Source organism: Entelurus aequoreus, linkage group LG02 (genome assembly GCF_033978785.1).
Source record: "Entelurus aequoreus isolate RoL-2023_Sb linkage group LG02, RoL_Eaeq_v1.1, whole genome shotgun sequence".
NCBI classification, from domain to species: domain Eukaryota; kingdom Metazoa; phylum Chordata; class Actinopteri; order Syngnathiformes; family Syngnathidae; genus Entelurus; species Entelurus aequoreus.
The window spans coordinates 58,249,068-58,271,174 of NC_084732.1; the positions used below are offsets into that span (position 1 = coordinate 58,249,068).

A 22,107-nucleotide genomic window follows, 5' to 3' on the forward strand; every position below is an offset into this window, starting at 1 on the left:
TTTGTATCACATGTTTTACCGTTCGGTGTTGGTTTTTGATGACTGTTTTGGTTTTTTATTAATTGAACCATGAGTTGGAAAGGCTGTCCAAATTAATACCTATATAATGAGTTTGTGCAAGTTACACTCCTACAATGTACATGGTCAATAATAAATGGTGTGGCATGCCAAATGCCAATATTTCTTACTTCATGTTATAAAAATAAACTTGGGACAATCTGCAGGCTGTATTTTGGGGACTCCCAACCTGAAATAAACAATTAAACTATAAAAGTAGTAGATGCCGCCTGAGTGGTACGCGTACCACAGTTTAAAAAACACTGCTTCCATTCGTTCCACCTCTGAGTGAGGTGGCACCCCAGTTTACCCCTAGTCTGCGGGAGGGTCCACAGCAGGGATTTACGCAATCTGTGTGACACGAGAGTATAGTTCAGGCTTAACATGGAATAGTCCACTGCGTGAGAAGAAATGGGTAGCTGTCAAAATGATCATGATTGATTGACACGAGACTGGCCCCAAAAGTCAGTTCAAAACTTGGGAGTGACTAACATTTATGCAGCAAATTCCTAAAGACATTAGAGGAACATTAGAGGAACGTGGACCAGTGTAAACACATTGGCAGATCCTTTTTAAACTTTAAAGGCCACAATCCAGTGCAGCGGTCACTTTTACCTTGTATAAAGAGCAATTTTTTCTCAAATTTTTAACTCTCACAAAAGAAATAGACCAAAACTAAATGTCCACTACAGAGGATGCTGGTTCTCAAAAAAAGAATAACAGTGAAGGGAGAGGTAAGAAATTTGGCCCCTGGAACAAATCAGTTGAACAGACCTTCTGCACAGAGTCTGCTGTAATGTTTTACTCTCACAGATGGTCCTGGGTAACATTTAATTGGGCATACAGGTCCTTAAAATATGACAGTTTTAAGCTACTGGTACAAAACACTGTCATGTCCCATCTGGCAACACTGGTGATCTGCAGATTTAAAACCGTATTTTTGACACGGCCCCTGCGTCCCGATGATCAATTCTAAACAAAATGAACAAAGACGCACAATGATCCAAAAGCCAACCCCACAGAACACTCACTCCCCACCGACTACATTTGTGTGCATAAAAAACACAATCGTTGGTCTCGCAGTAGTGAAATTAATGACAGCCGGTATCCTTAACAGTAAAAATAATAAGATCGGAAATAATACACAAAGTCATGGAAATCACAGAACTAGATCAGAATAAAAGTGCACTAGTTGTAGCACGAATGATTAGTGCAAATGCTGAGCAGTGTGAGCCTGGAAAGGGAGGAGCGTACCAGTTCATCACGGTACAAATGATTGTGCGTGACTACAGCCTAAGAATAAAATCGGGGATAAAATGTGCAACTTGAAATAATATATGAGCTATTATTATGGCAGTGGAAGTGATCAGAGAGATTCAGTCTGAGATTAAAGGGGATGTAAAAATGCAGAATTGCCTCCCATACTTGATGGGGTAATAAAGCTCTGCAGTAATAACAGAGTGCCCATAAAAAACCTCCTATCAATGGCACGTACTCAGCACATCTGAGACGCTCTCCGTCTTTATCGAGCTCCTCCCTCCATGCTGCCTACGTTTAGTGAAATCATGAAGCTGTGAAAGCCTTTCAACTAAAGCCTTGATCATTCATTCAATGAACGTAAAACGTAAATAAACAACATGTTTTAATTGACATTAGTTGACATTTTTCCATTAACATACAGGGCAGATTTTCACACAACTGCTTTGACAAAATTATCGATTTTTGTTGAAATACTGCAATCAAAATTCACACAAAGCTTCCTGAACAGTAATTACCACTATCACTATTATTACGGTCCCAATACAATCGTTTTTACTTCCGATACGATAACGATATTGGAGCATTTGATATTGGCAGATACCGATATTGATTCAGTATATCAACACAAATCATACATACTTTTGAAAAATGACTTTACTAAAATAAAATAAAAAAACAACCTTGTGCGTAGTAATGTAACGATATAAAAATGTAATATCACAGTTATCGTTATGATACGTTATGATACGTTATGATACGTTTAATGTGTTCAAATACTACTTACACACATTGAAATCTTATAATTCAATACATTTTTATGTAAAAAAATTAAACACATACAAAACCAAAAACCAGTGAAGTTGGCACGTTGTCTAAATCGTAAATAAAAACAGAATACAATTATTTGCAAATCCTTTTCAATTTATATTCAATTGAATAAACTGCAATGATAAGATATTTAATGTTGGAACTGAAAAACTTGTTTTTTTTTGCAAACAATTATTAAGTTAGAATTTTATGTCAGCAAAACATTGTAAAAAAGTTGGCACATGGGCAATTTTACCACTGTGTTACACGGCCTTTCCTTTTAACGACACTCAGTTAAAGTTTTGGAGCTGAGGCGACACATTTTTTAAGCTTTTCAGGTGGAATTATTTCCCATTCTTGCTTGATGTACAGCTTAAGTTGTTCAACAGTCCGGGGTCTCTGTTGTCGTATTTTAAGCTTCATAATGGGCCACACATTTTCAATGGGAGACAGGTCTGTACTACAGGCAAGCCAGTCTAGTACCTGCACTCTTTTACTACGAAGCCACGCTGTTGAAACACATGCAGAATGTGGCTTGGCATTGTCTTGCTGTAATAAGCAGGGGCGTCCATGAAAAAGACGTTGCTTGGATGGCAACATATGTTGCTCCAAAACCTGTATGTACCTTTTAGCATTAATGGCGCCTTCACAGATGTGTAAATTACCCATGCCTTGGGCACTAATTCACCCCCATATCATCACAGATGCTGGCTTTTGAACTTTGCGCCTATAACAGTCCGGATGGTTCTTTTCCTCTTTGGTCCAAAGGACACAACGTCCACAGTTTCCAAAAACAATGTGAAATGTGGACTCGTCAGACCACAGACACTTTTCCACTTTGCATCGGTCCATCTTATATGAGCTCGTGCCCAACAAAGCCGGCAGCGTTTCTGGGTGTTGTTGATGAATGCCTTTGCTTTGCATAGTAGAGTTTTAACTTGCACTTACAGATGTAGCGACAAATTGTAGTTACTGACAGTGGTTTTCTGAAGTGTTCCTGAGTCCATGTTTTGAGTTTGAGTTTATTTCGAACATGCAAGCATACAACATGATACATCACAATTTCCAGTTTCTCTTTTCAACATGTTTGAAAAGGAGTAGGAAGAAGCAGAGCTTATTTAATCCTACCCCTTTTCTATACATAACAGTTGCTAAAACTTTTTGTTCACTTCCTGTTCACTTTGTAGTTCAGGTTCTTCATCATGTACACAGCTACTCCTCCTCCATTTTTGTTGGTTCTGTTGATGTAGTTTAGTTCATATCCTTCCAGATCAAAATCTATTCCTTTTTTATCATCAATCCATGTTTCTGTGACAGCAATCACCTTGAAGGGTTCGTTGATGTGTTCCAAAAAGTTCTTAATGTTGTTGTAGTTTGCATACAAGCTTCTGCTATTAAAATTAATAATTGACAATTTGTTATCACATCACATTTAATGTTGCTATTATATTGATCATCTGTATAATAAAAACAATTATTACTGATTTGGTGATATCCCTCACACACTGATGTCGGTTTTTGATGCAGTACCGCCTGAGGGATCGAAGGTCACAGGCATTAAATGTTGGTTTTTCGCCTTGCCGCTTACGTGCAGTGATTTCTCCACATTCTCAAAACCTTTTGATTATATTACAGACCGTAGTTGGTGAAATCCCTAAATTCCTTGCAACATGTCTCGTTGAGAAATGTTGTTAAACTGTTCGACAATTTGCTCACACATTTTTTCACAAAGTGGTGACCCTCGCCCAATCCTTGTTTGTGAATGACTGTGCATTTCATGGAAGCTGCTTTTATACCCAATCATGGCACCAACATGTTCCCAATTAGCCTGTTCACCTGTGGGATGTTCCAAATAAGTGTTTGATGAGCATTCCTCAACTTTCTCAGTCTTTTTTGCCACTTGTGCCAGCTTTTTTGAAACATGTTGCAGGCATCAAATTGTAAATGAGCTAATATTTGCAAAAAATAACGAAGTTTACCAGTTTGAACATTAAATGTCTTGTCTTTGCAGTGTATTCAACTGAATATAGGTTGAAAAGGATTTGCAAATCATTGTATTCTGTTTTTATCTACGATTTACACAACGTGCCAACTTCACTGGTTTTGGGGTTTGTACATTATATTTTCTTTGGTGGAAGACACATGGTGTTTTCCTGAATAATGTCTGCAATACTCAGTAACATGGAATAGTCCATTGCATGAGAAGAGAGGAGGGAGCTGTCGAAACGATCATGATTCATTAAGCATTTTGGTTTATGTTTAAGCGCATTAATTTAGACAAAAATAAAGAAATAATTGTTTTAAATAAAATTAAAATATATTAAATATTTTTCTATGACGTTTAGGGGCTACTCGGAATCTTGGTGTTCCAGGTTCCTGCTGGGGAAAGATGCTAATGTGTCTTGTTTTCTAGTTAGCATTCAAGCTAGATAACGATTAGCACGCTAGCTTGCTTCTCTAGGAAAAGCAATACCACTGATTATTAAGTGTGGTAATCAATAACGGTTTATGATCATTTTAATTTGAAACGGTAATACTAATTGTCGGGAGCAATTTACAGTACTTGTAGTGGGCCGCAATAAAGGAAGTACTGCTATACTTTTTTTTATCATAAAGATAGCATGTTGATTCATTCAAATGGTGATAATACAGTACATGCATGTTTATTTAAATTAGGAAGACAGAAAGCATACTTTAAGACTTTGAGCTTGCGTCTCATTGGCCAGGGTCTGGTCCGAATGTTGGCAATGATCTCCTTCTGATACTGAATGTTCTGGAACATTTCCTCCGGATCATTGCTGTCCACTCGTTCATCGTCTTTGTCTTCCTCATCAGAGGAACTGTAGAATAATATGTGATAAAAAGCAGGATAAGAAATCATTACAATGGCTAATGTATATTTCGTCCATAATAAACCAAACAGATCATCACAATCTTCATGTCAACTTCCGTTTCCCCACCTGTCATTTTGTTGTCCGCCAACTGATTTTTTTTTTTTTTTGCATTTCCTTCTCGATACCTTTTACTTTTGGTGTGGGGTGGAGCAACAAAGCACCCCTGCAGCTGCTCTGAAATAAGTGCTGTTCTTAACAAGGTCACTTAGTTCCTTTTCAGTGTTTGTCCTAACTTGGCTTCTAACTGAACTTTCTGAATATAACACGGTTCCGCTGTCAAATTAATTTCATACAACCTAAAAGATCATCTAAGCTTCGGCTTTCCTTTACAAAAATGAGTGCTGGACAATTACTACAAATCATAATCATAGGTTTTTTCAAATAAAATTCAGAAATACACTACTTTATCATTGAATTTTACGCAATTCTACACACCAAGAAGTCAAGGAACTGTGTCACATATGATGGCCAGAAATGTAGTACCTGAAGTCCGAGATTTAGCCCAATGAGCACCACATGAACGACAGCATAGATAATCATTTAAATCAAATAAGATATACATAAAGTAGGTTATAAATAGAATAAGGTTATAGAACTAGATTATGAATAGACTAGAATAAATAAAAAATACAACAAATTGTAATCCTGAAGTGCAAATAGAATGTAAAAACAATGACAGTAGACCAAACCAAAGTTCAGCACAGTTAAGACACATGGGCAAGTGATGAGTTCCTCTTGCAGGGATCGGGAGGGTGGTTAAATTGTTGATATAAGCTTGGGAGATTGGTATCCATTAGTACAGAGGACAAGTTCAGCAGTCCAACAGCAACGGAAAAAAGCTGTTCCTCAGTCTGGTGGTCGTACTCTTAATCCTTGGTAATGCAGAGAGCCCTCTTTCTGCATCTTAGACTTAGACTTATACTTCCTTTTTATTGTCATTCAAATTTGAACTTTACAGCACAGATAAGAACGAAATTTCGTTACATAAGCTCATGGTAGTGCAGGATAAAAAAGCAATAAGGTGCATATATAAATAAATAAATGTACATAAATAATATATAAATATATATATAAAATAAATAAATATATATAAATAAATAAATAGATTACTGTACAGATATACACTACCGTTCAAAAGTTTGGGGTCACATTGAAATGTCCTTATTTTTGAAGGAAAAGCACTGTACTTTTCAATGAAGATAACTTTAAACGAGTCTTAACTTTAAAGAAATACACTCTATACATTGCTAATGTGGTAAATGACTATTCTAGCTGCAAATGTCTGGTTTTTGGTGCAATATCTACATAGGTGTATAGAGGCCCATTTCCAGCAACTATCACTCCAGTGTTCTAATGGTACAATGTGTTTGCTCATTGGCTCAGAAGGCTAATTAATGATTAGAAAACCCTTGTGCAATCATGTTCACACATCTGAAAACAGTTTAGCTCATTACAGAAGCTACAAAACTGACCTTCCCTTGAGCAGATTGAGTTTCTGGAGCATCACATTTGTGGGGTCAATTAAACGCTCAAAATGGCCAGAAAAAGAGAACTTTCATCTGAAACTTGACAGTCTATTCTTGTTCTTAGAAATGAAGGCTATTCCACAAAATTGTTTGGGTGACCCCAAACTTTTGAACGGTAGTGTATATATTGCACTTTTTCACATGCGTCCACGTTTATGGATGTATGTTATATCGTCTTTATATTCCAGCGCGTTAATCCATTTTGGGAGGAGATGAGGGGATAATTTAATTATGATGCGTTCAAGAGTCTTACGGCCCGAGGGAAGAAGCTGTTACAGAACCTGGAGGTTCTGCTTCGGAGGCTGTGGAACCTCTTTCTAGAGTCCAGCAGTGAAAACAGTCCTTGGTGGGGGTGGGAGGAGTCTTTGCAGATTTTCTGAGCCCTGGTCAGGCAGCGGCGTTTTGCGATCTCCTGGATAGGAGGAAGAGGAGTCCTGATGATCTTTTCCGCCATCCTCACCACTCTCTGCAGAGACTTCCAGTCTGAGGCACTGCAGGCTCCAGTCCAGACAGAGATGCAGTTGGTCAGCAGGCTCTCTATAGTGCCTCTGTAGAATGTGGTGAGAATGGGGGGAGGTAGCTGTGCTCTTTTCATCCGACGCAAAAAATGCATGCGCTGCTGAGCTCTTTTTACAAGAGCTCCAGTGTGTAGGGACCAGGTTATATTGTTAGTTATCTGCACCCCCAGGAATTTGGTGCTGCTTACTATCTCCACCGCTGTGCCGTTGATGTAGAGTGGAGCGTGGCTGGACTGATGCTTCCTGAAGTCAACGATGATCTCCTTGGTCTTGTTGACATTCAGGACCAGGTTGTTGGTTCTCCACCAGTCAACCAGATGTTTCACCTCCTCCCTGTAGTCCATGTCATTGTTGTCACGGATGAGGCCCACTACTGTCGTGTCGTCCGCATACTTCACAATGTGGTTAGTAGTGGACCTGGCGCAGCAGTCATGGGTCATCAACGTGAACAGCAGCGGACTCAGGATGCAGCCCTGGGGGGAGCTGGTGCTCAGGGAGATGGCACTGGAGGTGTTGTTGCCCACTCTCACAGATTGGGGTCTGTCTGTGAGGAAGTCAAGCAGCCAGTTGCAAAGGGGGGTACTGAATCCAAGTGGGGCCAGTTTGCTCAACAAGTGCTGCGGGATGATGGTGTTGAATGCTGAGCTGAAGTCCAGGAACAACATCCGCACATGTGTGTCCTTTCCTTCCAGATGTTCTAAACTCAGGTGCAGTGCAGAGGAGATGGCGTCCTCTGTGGAGCGGTTAGGGCGATAAGCAAACTGGTATTGGTCGAATGTGGGGGGAAGTCTGGAGACAATATATTCCTCTACCAGCCTCTCGAAGCACTTCATTATGATGGGGGTGAGTGCAACGGGGTGGTAATCATTGAGGGAGGAGATTGTGGGTTTTTTAGGCACTGGGATGATTGTGGCCGTCTTAAAACATGATGGTACCACAGCCTGGGTCAGCGAGATGTTGACGATGTCTGTGAGAACCCCAGCCAGCTGGTCTGCACATCCCTTAAGCACCTTGCCTGGAATGTCATCAGGTCCCGGTGCTTTCCAGGGGTTCACTCTCCTCAGGGTTTTCCGGACATCCGCTATATCCAGGTTGAGCGGCTGCTCATCAGGGCGAGGGATGGATTTTCTCGCCGGAGTGGTGTTAAGTGCCTCAAACCTTGCTAAGTAGTTGTTAAGGTCATTTAGGAAGCTGATACTGTTGTCACAGGGACAGGGGGAAGCTTTATAGTCCGTGATGACCTGTATGCCCTGCCACATTCGTCTAGTGTTTGTAGGGTTCTCGAAGAAGTCATGCACTTTCTGACTGTGAGCACGCTTTGCAACCTTAATGGCACGGTTCAGGTTAGCTCTGGCTGATTTTAATGCCAACATGTCGCCAGACTTGAAAGCCTTGTTCCGAGCCTTCAGCATTGCACGTACCTCACTGTTCATCCAGGGTTTCTCGTTGGCCCATGTGGGGATGTTCTTGATCACACTGACATCCTCCATGCACTTCTGAATGTATGCGGACACAGACTCTGCATACTCCTCCACATATGTGTGGTGATTTTCGGTGGCGGCTGCTTTGAACATGTCCCAGTCTGTAGTTTCGAAGCAGCCTTGTAATGCTGACATTGCTCCCTCTGGCCAGGTCCTCACCTGCTTCACTGTAGCTTGCTTCCTGATCAGCAGGGGCTTGTATGCAGGAATTAGCATCACAGATAGATGGTCTGAGGAGCCGAGGTGGGGGCGTGGTGCAGCTGTATACGCCTGTTTAATATTACTATTAACCAAGTCCAGCTTGCTTCCACCCCTTGTTGCAAAATTCACATATTGATGGAAATGAGGGAACACTGTTTTCATGTTATCTTGATTAAAATCCCCTGCCACGATGAAAACTCCCTCTGGATGTGTAGATTGCAGTTCATTGATGGAACAGTACTAAGCATTCAAAGCTTCTTTGGTGTTAGCACTGGGGTGAATGTACACTGCTGTGAAGATCATAGCACTGAATTCCCGGGGTAAATAAAATGGCCTGCATTTTATAGTTAATAGTTCAACATCAGGAGAGCAGTGATGTGATACTATCTTCCCATTATTGCACCAGTTATTATTGATGTAGAATGTGAGTGTGAATGTTGTCTGTCTGTCTGTGTTGGCCCTGCGATGAGGTGGCGACTTGTCCAGGGTGTACCCCGCCTTCCGCCCGGATGCAGCTGAGATAGGCTCCAGCACCCCCCGCGACCCCAAAAAGGGACAAGCGGTAGAAAATGGATGGATGGATGGATGCAAACACCACCGCCTCGGGATTTCCCAGTGAGAGTGCTGCTCCTGTCCGACCGAAAACATAGTTAGCCCCTCGATGCTAACTGCCTCGTCCGGAACGGATGGTTTCAACCACGTTTTTGTTAAAAATATGGCGCAACAGTCTGCTTCTGAAGGTGGTGGGAAGTCTGCTCTTCAAGATTATCTGAGCATCTCTCAACACCCTCTGCAGTGCCTGCATCTCTTAAGCCATGCAGCTTCTGTGCCACACCCTTATGCTGGTGCTCGCCACTACACAACTGTAGAAACTACTGGGAATAGAACGCACTAGTCCAACACGCCACAGTTTCTTGACAAAGAAGAAATGCTGGTGTGCCTTCTTGATCAGACGAGATGATGGTCCCTGGACAGATGAACCCAAGATACCGAAAGCTGGGGACCACTTCCACAGCTTTTCCTTTAATGTGCGAGAAGGATGGGGGTCTGTCTAACCTTCCTGAAGTCTACCACCATCTCCATGGTTTTCTTTACATTGCTGCAAAAGGCTTGTGCTTTTGAACCAATACACCAGATTTTCTACCTCCTCTCTGTACTCTGATTTATTGTTGTCTGTGATGCATTCCACTACTGCTGTGTCATCCAAAAACTTCACAATATGACAGTTATAGGGTGTTTAGTAGTGCAGTCATAGTATTGTGACAAGGAGGGGGCTAGCACACATTCCTGAGATTATGGAAGAGGATACAGTGTTGTGGATCCTGACAGTCTATGGTCTGTTAGTCAAGAAGTCAAGGACCCAGTTCTTCAATGAGGGACTCAGCCCTACCGTGTCAAGTTTCTTCACCACGGTCTGTAGGATCTTCACCATGGTCTGTAGGTTAATGGTGTTGAAGTCCAGGAAGAGCAGAGGGACGTAGGAGTTCCTGCTCCCCAGGTACATGAGAGCTGTGTGGACCACTGATTATATGAAGTGGATCTTCCTGTAGGCGTACTGGTGAAGGTCATAATCTGGTGCATGACCAACTTTTCATGACTATCAGAGTAAGGGATACTATAGTAATTCAGACCTGTCACTGTGGAGCTCTTTGGAATGATGGACGCTGTCTTCAAGCAGGTGGAACGGAGGATAATTGGAGATGTTAAAAGTGTCTGTTTGGTGGGCACGGTCCTTCGGTACCCGCCCTTGAATGTTGTCTGGGCTTACGGCTTTGAGAGGATTGATCCTTTTTAAGGGTATTCCTCACATCTTCTAGGTTACTCTGAAAAGATTGTCATCAGGCGGTGATGTGAGTCTGGCACAGTTGTTTTTGTTGCTGGGGTCATCAAAACTGGCACAGAACCAGTTGAGGGCATCTGCCTGGGAGGGGTCCTTTTGGCAGTGTGCACCTTGGGCATTGTAGTTAGTAATTCACTTGATGCCTTTCCATATGCTCCAGATGTAAAGTGGTCACTTTACATCTTCTGAGCATAGGAGGCTGTACACTGTACATTTTTTGCCACTTGCCAAGATTTAAAATTGTATCCTTAGAAATTGCCCTTGTTTTTAGATCTATTTACTTATTTTTCTTCATTGACTTTACATCATAATCTTAATTTAGCATGAATAATTATATCTATAGTCTATTACAGTAAAAATGTTAAATTGAGAAAATAACTATTCAAATAGGAGATTTAGGTTTTCCCCACATAAAAATTATTGTTAACGATTCTGCAACATTTGGAGGATGCTTAATTTAGGAATTGCAAATTGAATTATGCTTTTTTTACAGAATAAAATAATGATGTATATTTTAAAAGTCCTGCTAATTTAGCGTTTTGTATAGCACGTGTGAGAAGGACTTGTAAACTGACAGTTTCACACACAGCTGCAGAATCGGTCCTCACGCTGCGCAGACAGACAATGTACAGAAGAGAATCCTCCGTCCTACGCGTGTGTCAACATTTTAGGCGGTCAGAAATAAAAATTATTACACAGAATTGTATAATTTTATGGGACTTAAAAGTATGATTAAAGCAAATTCAGTTGAACGGTTTTGGTGTCCTTGAGAATTATTTTAATGGCGTTCGTTTTTTTCACATAGAAATAATATGCAGTATATTACTAAAATATTTTTTATATGAAAAAAAAAAATGTTATACCGAGTATGCATTTTTTGTGTCTTGAGTGGAGTACGTTCAGATCTACAATATTTTCATTGTAGATGCACTGCAGGAATGCTTCTAAAATGCCCATAAATGTAGTATACAGTAGGGAAGGGATTCCTGGGTGGATCTCACATGAGAAAAAGGAGGGGCGGTAAAATTTTTGCAATGCAGTCTGCTAAAATTGATGGAAAGTACCACTCTATGTAGCAACTGACACTGTGGTCGAAGTTGGAATTGCCACAATACAATAGTCAACACACTCCTGCCATTTGGCGGCAAAAGTGGATCTTTGCTTTTCTGCACCCCCCCCCCCCTTTTGTTCAGGTTTCATGTGTCAGGTAAACCGTGACAAATGTGGCCATATGAATCCCCTTCCTATTGTACAGTATGTCTCCTGCATATTTGAAAACATAGCAAAACCCTGCAGGTAGAAGCATGATAAAATGAATGGACAGTAAATGAGTCTCCGTGGTGATGCCCCGTATAAAACACGCAATATCCTCATTTAAATAAGGCGGTCTGCACCACTTTTCAATTGCGCATGCAGTCTTAGTAAAACGCACCAACATGCCCACTAATAGTACACATTATTGTATAGATTGCGCAAGCTGTTAAGCACGTGATATTTGGAACTTAGTAAATCAGGCAAGCTAACAAAGGAGTTGTGTGAAAAACAAATTCAACTATCATTTTAGCCAAAGCCTAAACTCTGTCTATATACTTGTGGGCAGCTTTCTAACCTCATCATCATCATCATCATCATCATCATCATCATCATCAGGTGTTTTTGTTTTGTTTTTGTTGTCTGGTTTTGTTGTTGCTATTTTGACTGTCCTTAGTACACTACCGTTCAAAAGTTTGGGGTCACATTGAAATGTCCTTATTTTTGAAGGAAAAGCACTGTACTTTTCAATGAAGATAACTTTAAACTAGTCTTAACTTTAAAGAAATACACTCTATACCAGGGGTGGGCAATTAATTTTTACCGGGGGCCGCATGAGCAACCCGAGCACTGCTGGAGGGCCACACTGACAATATTTCAATTAAATTTTGCTCAAATTATTTTTGATATACCGTAAGATAGATAATAATAATAATATTTTCATTTAACCTAACTTATCTTTATACAAAAGCAGATGGCTTTTGATGGTTTTATTTTTAACACTTTCTTACACAACACTTCCTGATGTATATTACAATACAAAAATTTCAATTTCTGTCACTTTATCCTGCATCCTCTTTGTTGTAAAACCTTTATTTAACCAGATAAGAAAACGTTGTGAACGTAGCACGCCTGTAAGGTGATTGGCGAAGAAGGAGGAAGCGTTGCTGTTGCGGAAATGAGGAGTGAGGATTGGTTTTCCTTTTGGAAAGAACGAGATATGTTGAGCTGTGTTAGTATAGCTTGCTCAATAAAAGTTTAAAAAGTGCATCAGACTTGGTGTGCACTTCTTCTGGACGCTACAATTGATGTCACAAGTGGGATGAAATGCCTCCCAGTTCGCCTTGCCATCAAACCTGGGAGTCTTCATTGAGGGCGGAATTCCCCCCGTGGCAAGCAGCGTGGCTGCACCTGTAAACGCTCTCTCTCTCTCTCTCTCTTTGCGGCGAGCTCCTCACGTGGCACGTACCTCCCGATGACGTAGCACACAAACAGTGTAGTATGCGCAAAGTTTTACTTCTGCCACCAATTGTAGCGTCCAGAAGAAGTGCACATCAAGTCTGACGCTCTTTTTAAACTTTTATTGAGCAAGCTATACTAACACAGCTCAACATATCTCGTTCCTTCCACACGCACGTCTCCTCACTCATTTACGCAACTCAAGAAGACAACATCTACTTCAGCAGGTCGTTACACTATATTCTTTAAACACAGCAACGTGTGTACCACAAATAAGCACACAGCTTTACCTTTACTTGTCTTGTTGAAAACACGCCATTCGTCATCAACTTTTCTCTTTTTAGCGGGCATCACTTGTCGCTGTGCGCCTTCCCTCACAGGACATACGCACATATAACACTTTTCAAAATAAAAGCAGCACAGTTGTATTGCACGCACGACAAAGATGTTTTTTTTAATTTATTTTGTAATTTGAGATTGCCGCTGCGCGCACGAGCATACGTCCACACGGAAGTAATACAAATAACGCTTTTCAAAACAAAAGCAGCACCGTTGTATTGCACACTCGAAATAGATGCTTTTTAAAATTTATTTTGTAATTTATAATTGGCCTCACGCGGGCCGGACAGGGACGTACAAAGGGCCGGATGCGGCCCGCGGGCCGCACAATGCCCAGGTCTGCTCTATACATTGCTAATGTGGTAAATGACTATTCTAGCTGCAAATGTCTGGTTTTTGGTGGAATATCTACATAGGTGTATAGAGGCCCATTTCCAGCAACTATCACTCCAGTGTTCTAATGGTACAATGTGTTTGCTCATTGGCTCAGAAGGCTAATTGATGATTAGAAAACCCTTGTGCAATCATGTTCACACATCTGAAAACAGTTTAGCTCGTTACAGAAGCTACAAAACTGACTCTCCTTTGAGCAGATTGAGTTTCTGGAGCATCACATTTAAAAAAATGGCTTGTTTAGGAAAACTCTAGGGGGATCCCTCTAAGGTGCGTGCCTGCGCATTTGTGCACAGCTTCCTTGTCATACGCGAACAGAAAAAAAATCCAAATCCAAATCCAACTTTAAACTCTAAACAAAATAAACACATAACAAATTATTCCATACTATTGTCAACAAGTGGTCACAGTAGATAAAACAACGACGACGTCAGCCGAGACGATATAAGGAGGACAAAAAGGTGCGGTGCATCAACAATCATTTTATTGACAAAACGGATTACTGTCAGCCATAACCACACCAAAAACAACATCAGCAACAAAACTATTATTTAACAAAACTGGTCACTTTCTGTCTTAACCACAACAAAACAAACAAATTATATGTTGTATTGACAGCAGCCGCACTCTTTCATGTGTCAAAACTCTGGCTCAGCCAGTGATGCATTCACGGACGCAAAAACCATAGGACAACTCTTCTCTATTATGACACATTAAACTTCTACTCAGTAATTAATGATTATTTATACTGAGTAATTATTAACATTAATAATATATTACTGAGTAACTGACTATTGATCTTTGTTAGACGCCCATAATTACTAATTATGAGCATCTGACGATGGTCAGTTACGTACGTTATCATGATGTGTTCATTGTAGTCATGTAAAATGTGTTATTAGTGGGACATTTAATAGCCTAAATACAAAAAAGTTAGATGTTAAAATATTTGGTGTAGTTGTTATTTGTTTTCATACCAATATAAAATAAAATACAACATAACAGCTGACAATAACAAAGTAAAAAACACTATTTAGAATTATGAACAGTTCATACTGAATTTTGAATGATTTAGAAATATTTTTTTAAGGAAAAGTGAAGTTCTCCACCAAGAGCTATGGTGCTAAGAAGCCCATTTAAATTTTGTCCAAGATAGGTTAGTTCTGCTTCAGTTTTTCTATGAAAAATAACATTTAATGTTTACAATATATATATATTGTAAAAATAAACCTGTATAGTCTGCTGCACCAGAATTATCAGTGGCTGCTTCATCTGAGTTTGACCCACTGCAAACGATCACTCCCCACAGTCCAATGATGCCTTTAAGTGAGTGAGTGATGTTTGGCTGCTTGGCTGTTTTGGTGTATTACTGAACTGCTGTAACACTGGCAGTGACAAAGACATTATTCAACACCTCGGCTATTTCAATTATTTCATATAAATATATGCTACATTTTTTAGAACTCAATTTAAACTTTAATTGAGAATAAATTAACCTTGTTGGTGTTTTTGATATTTGTTTTATAACAGCATATGTGGTCTTTGTTTTACTTGCACATTTAAGGTAAATGCTACATATTTACCTTTGGACTATCTTGAGCCAGGACACTTGTATTTTATCAGTGCTTGATTGTTCCATCCATCCATTTTCTACCGCTTGTCCCTTTTTGGGGTTGCGGTGGGTGCTGGAGCCTATCTCAGCTGCATTCGGGTGGAAGGTGGGGTACACCCTGGACAAGTCGCCACCTCATCGCAGGGCCAACACAGATAGACAGACAACATTCACACTCACATTCAAACACAAGGGCCAATTTAGTGTTGCCAATCAACCTATCCCCAGGTGCATGTCTTTGGAGGTGGGAGGAAGCCGAAGTACCCGGAGGGAACCCACGCAGTCATGGGGATAACATGCAAACTCCACACAGAAAGATCCTGAGCCTGGGATCGAACCCAGGACTACTCAGGACCGTCATATTGTGAGGCACATGCACTAACCCCTGTGCCACCGTGCTGCCCCTGCTTGATTGTTAAATACAATAAAATACCAACTATACATATTTGTTGAGTGGTGAATTAAACATAGTTGTAATAACTTGTTAGAAATGGGTGAAATGAGAATAAGACAACTAAAAATACCTAATTTACATAATAATACTTTGACTTGTTAAGTGGTTAATCGTAAAAAAGGAAACCAATTGGGTGTATTATACCAGATGCTGTCAAGAACAATAAACAACAAGAATATTGAAAGTGGCAATTAATGGGGTAGAGGGGCCCAAAATTCCTAGCAACCGCCCTGGGTGTACGCTTCATAATCTGATTAGTCTACTCATTGTTACTATCAAAGTTTACATGTTACACAGTTTATATGCACTCTCTCTAATTCCATTGTTAACCCTGTGTCTCTCCTAAACACTAGGGAGCGATTATTGTCATTCCAGCGGCTTAGCGAAGGATGCTACATGCAAGTACTTAACTGTGATTGGTAGGTGGCGTGGTCACATGTATAACTTAACTTTCTACACCTTATCTCTTTCTACACCAAAACAATTTAGAACAGACAATTCAAAGCACAAGCACTGCATCATCAATAAGACAAGCAAGCAGTCACAGAGCAGCATATGTAATTAATATTTTCATAAAACAAAACACTAATTTCACATACTTAACAGCATTTTGAAGGTCACACTTTGGACTTTGCCAAGCTACAAGTATCATTCCTCTACCAGTAAAACTATTGGTATTATCCCAGTACGTACTTGTTCAATATATACTGTACACTAACCATCCAAGTCTTTGCTTTCAAAACAACATGCTCCATGTACTTTACACCTTATATATAGTATTTACACTCAAATACTACAGGTATTTAGTTTCTCTAATTAGTATGTCTAAAGCCCAGGATTCAAGAGGGAAAGACGTTAAAAGCAATCTAATCGAGGTCAGTGTATTGTACTACCTAAGCCAGAGGTGTCCAAACATTTTCCAGCAAGGGCCACATAGAGAAAAATTGAAGGATGCGAGGGCCACTTTTATACATTTTGTATATGAAAAATACTCAAACCAAAACAATGTAGGTGAACATATGCTAACATTTCGAAAAATAACGTATACATCTTAGCTTTGTGTTATAGATAACAAAGCAATAAAAGAATTCATGATTTTTTTTAGTAATGATTTTATTTGTATTTATGTTAACTGTGCTCAAAACTAAGCCTGTATTTAGTAATATTGCTATTATACCATCAACTGAAACACTTTTGAGAGCTTTAAGTACACTCAAAAACATATCATGTCTCACAAGAAATTTGTACACTTTTTCATCATGACAGGACACACGAAAATCATCAAAGACCTTATACAGTAAGACGCTCAGGTTGTCGGCCATTTTGGTTTCAGGTCCCATTTTGGGGGGATTTGGTCCCGTTTAATTTTTCATAGGTTTTTGTTCTAATTTGGGACCTGTTTAGTTTGTCTCTAGAATGTGACACGGGCCAATAAAAACCGAGCTGCGGGCCACAAATGGCCCCCGGGCCGCACTTTGGACACCCCTGACTTAAGTTATATAAGCTATATCTCATTATTATTCGATTAATCTTAATGTTACAATACTCAAAAGAGCTGCGGGCCGAAAATGGCCCTTGGGACCACACTTTGGATACCGTGGTGCAACATAATCCTAATCAAATCAGGGGAAGAATATATTATTTATTCCTATTATCACTCATTAGAACCCTATAAATATGTCTCTTGTAAATTACAGCAAGTTAATATTGGAACTGTGAGATTGAATGACATTTTAAATAACAGTAAATAATAAAACACACTTTTATGTGAGCAGGGACTTGATGTTTTTATTTATCAATCAAATGTAGGTCAAGCTATGCAATGCTGTCAATATGTCATATGTTAATGTTAACAAATATGGTAATGTCAATGTTAATGTTAATAAACATGGTAACGTTAATAAACAAACATATACAGTATATATATATACATACATACGTATATATATATATATATATATATATATATATATATATATATATATATATATATATATATATATATATATATATATATATATATATATATATATATATATATATATATATATATATATATATATATATATATACACACACACACACACACATTTATATCTATTTTTTGAAGGAGGCCAATATATTTGATGTTGTTAAATTTGATATTTAAACTAAAATTATTTGTATTTCATTTTTTATTATTTTTTTGGTCATAATTCATTAAATCTATGTGTAAATGTTATCTATAATTAGAGTTTATTAATATATGATTCTGTATAATCCAAATACTTTATAAATACTACTTTTCCTCCCGGGATTAATAATGTATTTCTGATTCTGATTCTGATATGTCCATACATTTTTCAGGGGGTCTTACCAGTTAGGTCAAATAGAGAGCAAAGTTTTTAATTTATTTATTTTAGCAATACATTATATTGTAGTGATGGACAGCTTTTTAATAATTAAGGCAAACTTGATCAAATTATTCCTGACAATTAGACTTTTTTTTACAGATAAATTAACTTTTTAATTTCCAATATAATTTAATATGCTAAGGGCCAATCAAAAAGGCTGCGGATCGTAACTGTACCCACTTTGGACAGAAGCTTGAGTCTACAGGATGTCAATCAAGGTTCAATCAACAAATAAGAAGATATATGAATTTTACAGATAGTGAGAAGTTGGCTCACCCGGGCTGGTGGTCCTGGTAAGTTGAATAAATCCTCCTGGAATTTTTCCTGGTGCTTTTGTGTCTCTTGGCTGCAGACAAAGACCTGCTGCTTCCCACCAAAGATTCAGACAGTGTACTCATGCTGTCTCTTGTCAGAATGTGACTGCTGGGTACCGCGACCTCCTCTAAAGGCAGCAGAAGTCAAAAGACACATCAAGCCAATCAGTAATGTTCTCATCTCTTAAAGGGACAGTACACAACTCACTGCTGTGTTTGACCTGCAGCAGTTGCATGTTTGCTTGTAAATATTATTAGTATCTTATTAGATGTTTTCATGTATGCTGTTTTGAAAAAAACAATGTTAACACTAACAAAAAACATTAAATACATTAAAATTATGAAAATGATATCGATACATATATTTATAGTTTGGAAGAATAGTTACAAAATAAAATAAATTAAGTATTTCTTAATTAAATACATGATATAGATAATATAAAATTATTTGCTTCTTGTTTTTTTTATTAGCTTTATATATATATATATATATATATATATATATATATATATATATATATATATATATATATATATATATATATATCAGTGGCGTGCCGTCACTAGAGGCAGGGGAGGCACGGCCTCCCCTGCCATCATGGAAAGAAAAAAAAAGTAAAAAGAAAAAAAATTAATTAAATTGTTATAGGGGCGGCGTGGTGAAGTTGGTAGAGTGGCCGGGTCAGCAATCGGAGTGTTGCTGGTTACTTGGGTTCAATCCCCACCTTCTACCTTCCTAGTCACGTCCGTTGTGTCCTTGGGCAAGACACTTCACCCTTGCTCCTGATGGCTGCTGGTTAGCGCCTTGCATGACAGCTCCCGCCATCAGTGTGTGAATGTGTGTGTGAATGGATGAATGTGGAAATACTGTCGAAGCGCTTTGAGTACCTTGAAGGTAGAAAAGCGCTATACAAGTATAACCCATTTATCATTTATTTATTATATGTATCCAGTGATTATACTAAAGTTATTTTCCATTTAACTTCACCAGTTTTAGATTATTTTTATTTTTATTTTCACATTTGCCGTTCAAATACTGAGAAGAGACGGTGCGGTGATCAGCAGCCAGTTGAGGCACGTCACTGCATTGTGCCTCAACATGGATTGTGCACAATGACTCGGCTAACTGCTGGCCTGCTGTGCAGTGAGACCGTATTGCTATATGAATTATATTATACATTTCCATAGTTTAGTTAGCTGAGGTATATAATGTACAGTGTATTTTGTCAACAACTGTATGTGTGTAGCGTATTTCTTGTGCTGAGCGATCATAAAACTGGAGGCTCGTCTCATAACCCCGCCTCCGCCGCAGAATGCACCGCCCGATGGGAGCGCCACACCAACCAAAGCCCACACCCAAACCCCCACGTGCAATACCAAATCCACCCAAAAAAAGTCACTTAACAAGAAGCCAAAAAGTGCAAAAACAACAATGCTCTCGAGTCGCGCCGGAGGAGCCGTGAACAGGGACACAACATTAGGTACACCTGCAGACTACAGCGCGGATGTCATATTTCATTCATTCACAATTCCTCCAACACGAACACCACTGCTCCCGCACTTATAAGTAAAGGTAAGACCATAATAACGTTTTTTTTTATTAAATGTGCTTTTTTGTGTGCTACAGTTTGTAAGTGTAAAGTTAAAGTTAAGTATACCAATGATTGTCACACACACACTAGGTGTGGTGAAATTTGTCCTCTGCATTTGACCCATCCCCTTGTTTAGTTTAGTTTAGTCTTTATTTGAAGGGACAATGCACAGAAACATTAAGTTCAAAGACAGATATGTTCTGTACCAGATTAGAGCTAAATAGCTAATTTCCATCTGCAGTCCCTGGCTACCTAAATTAAAGGGATACAAAAATCATGCAATAAAATTATGACAATAAAAACATACTTTAGCATGTTTTTAAATTAAGAAAAGTCATAAAATGCCCTTTCATGTACACATACTTAATATACAATACAACCACACCTCATTTACATCATCACACAAAGACAATACATGCTTTTGTTCACATCTGTCATCATTTGTAAAAACAACCATGATTTTAACACACACACCTCACAATTTACAATAAAAATCCTCTCATGGATAAATATAATACACATGAGGTTGATGTGTCAAACATAATGCCCACCTTAGTGACCGTGTGACTAGCTTTGATTGCTCAAAGCCACTTTTTAACTTCAATTGTGAATGAAGAGTAATCTGTTAGACTTTTCAAGTTTGTTGTGAGGTCGTTCCATTCCTTTATGGCTTTATATGAAAAGGCTGATTGTTGATTGTTCACCCCCTGGGAGGTGAGGGGAGCAGTGGGCAGCAGCGGCGCCGTGCCTGGGAATAATTTTTGGTGATTTAACCCCATATTCCAACCCTTGATGCTGAGTGCCAAGCAGGGAAGAATGCTGGTATGAGCTTTTTAACATAACCCGTTAACTGCTGCCAATCAAATGGTGAATAAGATACTCTTTAGGGTTCATATGTTTGTAAATCTGACTGTGATGAAGTCAGTGCCTCACCTGACATGAACCTCACCGCACGCCACTGATATATATATATATCAGTGGAGGCTGGTGACTTCCAGAATTGAGGAGGCCATTTTTTTCCGCTTGCTCACTTCACTCGCGATGGAATGTTCCCTGTTCTCTTATCTGTCTTTGTGCTGGCCAAAGGCATACTATTTGGAGTGTAAGCTACAGTCAGAAAGTTCTTGCTGATGCAATTCATTGTGCAGAGCTTAGCCTTGTGCCTTCCTGAAGAAATTACATTGCTGTAAGTCTATGAGCCTGCCTGATAATTAAGCTGAGAAATGACATTTGGATGTTATATAAACGCCAAGTGAACATGTGTAAAAGGCAGGAATTTTAATTATGTAGTTAAAAACAATTTTGTTTAGCTTACATTTTTCATTCTTCTACAGCTTCAACATGTAATCACCAATTTAATCAAGTTTAGCATATAAAAAAGATAAGATAACACTTTCTTTATCATATGTAGTTTTATTCAATATATTTAATATAAAATATGTAAAAATATGGTTCCAGTTGGCTTTATCTGCTGAGAAACACAGACAAAATGGAGTGTTATTACTACTGAGAACTAGTGGTGTAACACTGGTAGAGACATCTAATTAGTTCAACTCACATCTGGTTTAGCTGAGGGGCGGCATGCTCTCTCCTGGACTCCACTCCACAGGTTGGTGCTGGCTTCATTTACTGAGAAATACAGATCTCAAATTGCGCCAGAATCTCGCCGATTTCCGAGGTCGTTTTAAGCAAAAGTATTTGGCTATATGAGCTATAAACTTCACGGATGATAGCCAGGGGTGTTCTCTAAATTTCCTGAAAAGCACAAGTTGATAGGACACTCGTAGCCACTATGGCGAGTGTTTGTTTGACTGAAGTGGCTGGCGAATTCTCAAAATGGCTTCTGTGTTGATTAGGAAAGGAAAGGATTGATTCCAAATGAACCAGTAGCATGTGATTGGACGAACAAAATGTCAATCTTTCAGCCCTGGACACA

General features: G+C 39.1%; 1 protein-coding gene across 4 annotated transcripts in view; it reads right to left on the reverse strand.

Moving 5' to 3' along the window:
- The window catches only part of LOC133636209 (transmembrane channel-like protein 3), a 143,094-nt gene extending 124,425 nt beyond the window's left edge, over window positions 1-18,669 (reverse strand). For 3 of the 4 annotated variants that reach the window (XM_062030008.1, XM_062030000.1, XM_062029991.1), the window contains exons 1-2: window positions 18,542-18,669; window positions 4,818-4,964 (exon numbers count right to left, since the gene is read on the reverse strand). In XM_062030008.1, the coding sequence (XP_061885992.1) occupies window positions 4,818-4,964; window positions 18,542-18,663 (269 nt within the window). In that variant the 5' untranslated portion in view covers window positions 18,664-18,669. Of the gene's footprint in view, window positions 1-4,817; window positions 4,965-13,364; window positions 13,704-18,541 lie in introns of those variants that run through there. The other variant, XM_062030016.1, reaches the window with a different exon arrangement.
- Window positions 18,670-22,107: the final 3,438 nt, after the last annotated feature.